At 45.5% G+C, this 6,212-nt stretch overlaps 1 protein-coding gene across 1 annotated transcript in view; it reads left to right on the forward strand.

Moving 5' to 3' along the window:
• The first annotated feature begins 6,002 nt into the window (after positions 1–6,002).
• The window catches only part of GUCY1A2 (guanylate cyclase 1 soluble subunit alpha 2), a 260,844-nt gene continuing 260,634 nt past the window's right edge, over positions 6,003–6,212 (forward strand). The window contains exon 1 of the mRNA XM_019528531.1: positions 6,003–6,210. Coding sequence (XP_019384076.1) covers positions 6,093–6,210 — 118 coding nt within the window. The 5' untranslated portion in view covers positions 6,003–6,092. The remainder of the gene's footprint in view (positions 6,211–6,212) is intronic.

Genomic DNA, 6,212 nt, shown 5'->3' on the forward strand with positions numbered 1-6,212 from the left:
ATAGTAAGCCCTGTGCTGGCAGGACAGCCATATCCACTCCTGCCTCTGGCCCGGACCCCTACACCTGCCTCCCTACCTGCCTGGCTTGTCCACATTCCCCTGGCCCTGGGTTCCCCCTGCCAGCATGCAGAGAGGCAGGACACAGTGCAAAACTTTATTGTGCAGCCTGTGCCCCCACAACTGGGTGGACACAAGCCTCTCACACCCCAAGGAAGATGTCAATGCTAGTGGCAATGTCCTCCTCAGCAGCAGGGAGCAAGGACATGTAGTGCTGACACATGTAGCCCTCAAGGTAGTGGTGGAGGATGTGGGGCACCCTAGGCTTGCCCTCCATGCCATCATAACTCAGATTCATATCAGCTGCTCAGGTTTGCCCAGAGCACCAGGAGGATAAGCAGCAGCAGGACATATTGGGTCAGGCACCCCTCCACAAACAGCTCATCACACACTGGCTAGGGTCTGCACAGCAGGGGCAAACTCAGGGCACAGCAGTGGTGTGGGAGTGGGAGGCAGCGGCTGGGAGCATAGGGGCACAGTCAGCTCCTCATCCCATTTCTCTGGGAACTCTGCATGGTCCAAGCCTGGGTGTTGTGGGCTGGGTGGCAGCACAGCAGGGTGGGTAGCCTACAGCAGGAGTGGCAGGGAATGGGATCTGGAGCTGTGGCAGCAGGTGCTGCCAGGAAGGAGTCTAGCAGGCTGCCTGTGGCCAACACCCAGTGGGACACAGGCCCCAGGGAAGCGTATAGGGATGGAGGGCTCAGCCAACAGCCACGTTGGCCCAGACCTGCCCAGCCCGACTTACCTGGGCACCCATGCATGGCTGACACCTGATCTGAGGCTGGTGCACAACATATTATCTTTGAAATGCTGCAAACTCTCACAAAAGACTTCTGTCTCCTGGCTCTGTAGGGCTTACGTCTGGATGCAGGGGAGATGCTGCTGCGGCCAGTAGGGATGCCAGGATGGGGATGCGGCTGAAGAGCATTAGGGCCCTCTGGATGTACCAGATGCTCCATAGGTGCACCCAAGATCAGACCCTGCTCCTCCAGAAGCTGGTGGAGATGGCTGGGGAGAGGGAAGTGGATGCACATGCCTGGCACCAGGAGGTCTTGGTCTGCTAGGAAATATGGCACCAGGAGGACATCATCTGGGAGACTTTCTGGGAGGAGGCACGGGACCAGGTGGAGCATGAGTAGCAGGGCAAGCTTCTACTCCTGGAGCATGAGCGCATCCAGGGGCTGTGGGAGAAAAATGACATCCTTGGCCGGGCAGCAGAGGCCACAGATGATGACCAGCGGATCCTGGACACTGTCCTGGGCCTGGCAGTCTCATGTATTCATCTACACATGCAATTAATGTGAAGCAATAGACTCCAGAGTTTATTGCTTCTGGGCATGCCATTTGAATGTGAGTGGCTGCTCCTCCCGGCTCAACATGCTGTGGAGGGGCTGGCTGGGGCATGAAGGTGTCTCAGTGTGGGGCAAACCAGCAGGCAGCACCTACATGTGTGCTGCTGCAGTTTTTTACTACTTAGGTTAGTATTTTTATTAACAAGTAGTAAATATTTCTATTTATTTGTAAATAATATTACAAATTAGTTTACCCCAGCCTAATAGGGGCACATGTTTGGACACTGAGACATTTATTGTAAAACTAATTAGCATACTGCACAGTAAACTTTCATGTAGACGCACCCAGTGGGACACAATCTGGTTTTACCTATTTTGAACAATTCACCCAGTCAGAATCCAGTCTACATTTATAAATTAACTTCATTTTTGACTGGGTGAAGCTATTTTTGACTGGCCTTTTCTCTAGGCCAATTAGAATTTCACAAATTGAAGATAAATAGCAAAGTCTTTCTGCTCTTGGTTGGTTTTTGTTTGTTTGCTTGTTTGGTTTGTTGGGTTGTTTTTTTTTTTTTTAGGCAAAGCTCCCTATAGAAGCCATTGGACAGATTTGGAACAATGTGACAAATGAATAAATTTGTGACACATCAGTCATTCTGTTTGACTGAAATAAAATAATTCTAAGAGAATGTTGTCGCAGGGTAATGGTCTCCTGCTGGTTTAGAAATGCTTTTGTAAAACTGAGATGTTTACTTTCTTAGTAGGAGATACTGAACCCATGACAACAATCTTTTTCATTAAAGGAAAATTAACTTCCTATTGGTTCAGAGTTTAGATTTTGTAATAAAAGAATTAAAAATATGTAATATAATATATTTCCTGAAGTACAAACTTTCCCCTAAAATATTATGATTAGCACTGTGCTATTGGATGAGGAACAGTTAGTGAGAATGACCAGAAATAATGGTGATGGACTGGTCTTTTTTAATTGTTTAAAGTGGAATGGATGAGGAAACACAACAACAAATAAACAAAACACCTGAAGGAATATAAATGGCAAGAATGTATTCTTAAAAAAAATTATAGTTGTACTAGTAACAGAAATTCTTTTAAAAAAATCCCTGTTGGGTTTTACTTCAAATATTTCCTAATTGCAAGCCCATTGTTCTGGGAGAAATAAAGGGTGCCAAAACACAGATGTAGATGGTGACTGGGCAAGCACCAGACTCCTCCCTACCCCCTAGCCACATGACTGCAGGTTCTGCACCCTCATGCCCCAGCCAGCCCCACTGACTGGTGCTGCCGCCCAGAGCCCGGGGCTGATCCCCCAAGCCAGCTGCCAGCTCTGCCCCAGCTCAGAGTGCTGCTGTCCCAGGTAAATGTGTAGATGCCCAGGAGCAGTTCACTCTTGCTCATAGTGCTCCGGAATTTATCACGTTTCATTAATTGCGTGTGTAGATGCACCCAGTTCGTCAGTAATGTGGAAACCCCAACACATTCCAATAAGACCTTTATAGCAGATCAGTTTATATTCTCTGTGTACTGTAGTTATGCTTGTATGTTGTATCATTGTCAAGAAAATCATTTAACTCCCAGATGTAGCTTGTCCCTGTAAACTTATAGCTGGGTCAACTTAAATAAGATGAATGTAATTGAGTAACCTCACCTAACAGGCTCCAGAACTCAGGGAGGTCCTAGTCTTTCTAGTATTTTTGTTTTCCTCATATAAAACCACCTTTTGGTGATGATTGGTACTTTTCCAGAAGGTCCATCTATTTTGTTCAGTTTGTTTATTTTTAGCCATTGTGAATGTCAAATAGAATTTATCATGCCCTGGACAGGCCACTGATATGTGTCCTACTGGAACAAACAGGTATTGGGCCAACTAACATGCATTCAATCTTTGTTCTTTGCAAACTAACAGGTGATGTTGCAACACTAATTTTTGGCTAGCAGTTAGGTTTTCTCAGTGTGCTGTATCAGCTAGAACAATAGCAGCCTTGCTGTCCTAATTGCATTTTTTTATACTGAATAATGAACTTCAGTTGGCACATTATCTAAACAGTCAAGGAAACCATGTTTTACATTTTTGTAAATAAATGATTTCTATGCATGAGTAAATCCAGTTATAGTTGTGTTGACCTCAAGGACAGGAGTTTAAAATGAAAGATTTCCTTTTCCATTTTAATTGAACTCAGTGTCAAGGCCATGGATATTTTTTTAATATGGAAAGGAGTTTGCAAGGATCCAGAGAAAGTTTGATAATATTTGTTAGAAAATGGTAGTTTAGACTTTATTGTATGAAGAAAAAGAAAATAGCCATTGAAAATTGAAAGGAATTGTGTGTTCTCTTATAGTTTGGTTTAAAAGTGGGTTTCCAATGCCAAAAAAAAAAGAAAGGGAAAGCAAGGCACTTACTTTAAGTCCTACAAACAAACTGTGTGTATGATATGGAAACAAATTACTTGTATATACTATTTTCTTATTCAGCAATAATGGCTTTATAATCCACAAATAAGTTTATACTACAGAGCTGAATCTTGTAGTCCTTATTCAGTCATAATTCCCACTGAAGTCCATATGAAGTCAGTGGGAGTGTGCTACACTAAGACTGAAGAATAAAAAAGAAAATGGAAAGCTGCAAGACAAACCTTAGGAAGCAATCACAAAAAGAGACCTCTGAACACAGCATGTTCCTACCTTTGATTTACTTCTTAAAGACAGAATATACCCCTGAGAACTCCTCTCAGAAGTGCTTGTTCAGGAGACCCAGCAATATTGGATCCTGTGACTAACAGTTGTCTTGGAAGATTGGATAATTCAGTGCTGTTGGCATTGGTATAAGTGACTTAGTCCATTTTTTGTCAGGGGCAAGAAGTAAAAGAAAGAACATCTATCCTCCCTTTAATTTTTAGGATGCAGAGAAATAGCTTTTGTGAGTCAGTGAAGAAATTAACCTTACCATGTGCAGCAAGTGAAGGACATGGAGCCTCAGAGGAGCTACAGTGCTAAACTAAACTTTTCAGGCCTTTCTGTTCTAGATTAGCTGAAGGAATAATGAAGACTGTGCAATGAAATTCTGTTTCTACCCTAAAAATCATGGTTCTTAAAACATATCAGTGAAAGTGTTTTAGCTTTTCCTAGCTCTGGTGTATAAGCTTTGGCCAGAAAAGTCCAAAGAAGCACAAGAATTGAGGTGGCAGGGGTTCTGCTTCCTTGTTTTAATGGAGAAAAATATTTCATATACATTTTTATAGTTTTTTTAAATTAAACTTGTTAGGCCAGGGGCAACCAGGTGATGGAATTGAAAAGAATGAATGGAGTTGCTTTATTTCTCCCATTTTTAGGGATTCTAATTAAATGCAGGAATATTTATACTCCTTTTCCCATCTACCTTCTTTCCCCCATGCAGACACCTGGACCCCCTGTGTTATAGTGTGTGGTGTATTTGATAGGACACAAACATCCACTGAAGTAAAAGGAAAAAAAAAGAGTCTTTACATTTGTTTCCAATGGGTTTTGGATCAGGCTGCATTCAGAAGTTTAATATTTGTTGATAAGAAGAGGGTGTGAAACATATACCATAACATCACTGCATAAGTATAAAAATCGAGACCTTAAACCCACCCTACCCTCACAGTTAGCTTAAGATGACCCAATCTGTTGGTAGCACAAAATAGTAACATGCACATCACATTTGCTTGGGGCCTTTCTGCCTGGACAGGATACATGCAACAATGTCAACTTTTTAAAAGGAAATGCATGGCTTGAAGGCGGGGTGGGGGATGAAGATTTAGGTGGCTTATCTTTCAATGTCTTCAAAAATGTCATCCTTCCTCAAAGCTCTGGTTAGCTTGCTTTCTTCTTTGTCTTTTGCTGTTGCTCTTTTTTAATAATCTGTATTTGAACAGCGATGCGTGGCCTGCATTTTATCCTTGCTGTTTCTGTCTTGGATGCAGTACGCAGTCCTAAAAAAGCAGGACAGGAGTGAAACCCTGAATTGAGACGTTGCCATCAAATATGACATGATCACAGCTTTGTTTGTGTGTTGATGAAGATCTCCCTTTCCCAGCTTTGGGAGCGAGCGTCCAAAAAAGGGTGCAGGGGAAGTTGGTGCCGAACTCCCCTTGATTGTGGAGCGTGGCGCTTACAGGCGTTCATTTTGCTGAGAAAGTCTTTACACAGGGCGCGATCTTCTAGGTGTCCACGTGGAAGACCTTTCCTGTGGATGGGGCATGCTTCCCCTGTGAGGAAGGGAGCTGAATGCCTTCCTGGTGTGAAGCTCTACAGGGAGAGCAGTAAAGACCCCAGCCCCGCTCCTCAGCAGCTGCGGCTGTGTAGACTTCTTGAGCTGGGTGCAGCAGGCGTGGAGCTGTCCAGCACTGCTTCAGACAAGACGAGAAAAAGGGAAATAAATTAATAAATAACGCCAAGCGTTTCTGTTAGAGGCAAAAGTAGAAACTGGCCTAGGTGGGGCGCGGGGGGGGGGTGTTAATCGGCCCAGCAGGAGGGAAGGAGACGGAGTGGGGGTGCGTTGGAGTAGGTGCCCGCAGCCCTTCTCCTGTGCAAAGGGGCAGGGCAGGGGCAGGCGCGGGGAGGAGGCGGCGGCAGAGCCGCACAGCGGCGCCGGCATCTGCCTTAAAGCCTCCCGGGCAGCGGGCGCCGCGGAGGGACATGAGCCGCTGGAGCAGCGGCAGCAGTAGCAGCGCCCCGGGCCCGCGCGTGTGAGCCCGGCCGGCCGCGATGTCCCGCCGCAAGATCTCGTCCGAGTCGTTCAGCTCGCTGGGCTCGGATGGGCTGGAGACGAGCCCGGAGGACGAGGGCGAGTGCCCGCTGGCCCGCTTGTGCTGGAACGGCAGCCGC

Source organism: Crocodylus porosus, unplaced genomic scaffold (genome assembly GCF_001723895.1).
Source record: "Crocodylus porosus isolate Cpor-Errol unplaced genomic scaffold, CroPor_comp1, whole genome shotgun sequence".
Classification (NCBI taxonomy): Eukaryota; Metazoa; Chordata; order Crocodylia; family Crocodylidae; genus Crocodylus; species Crocodylus porosus.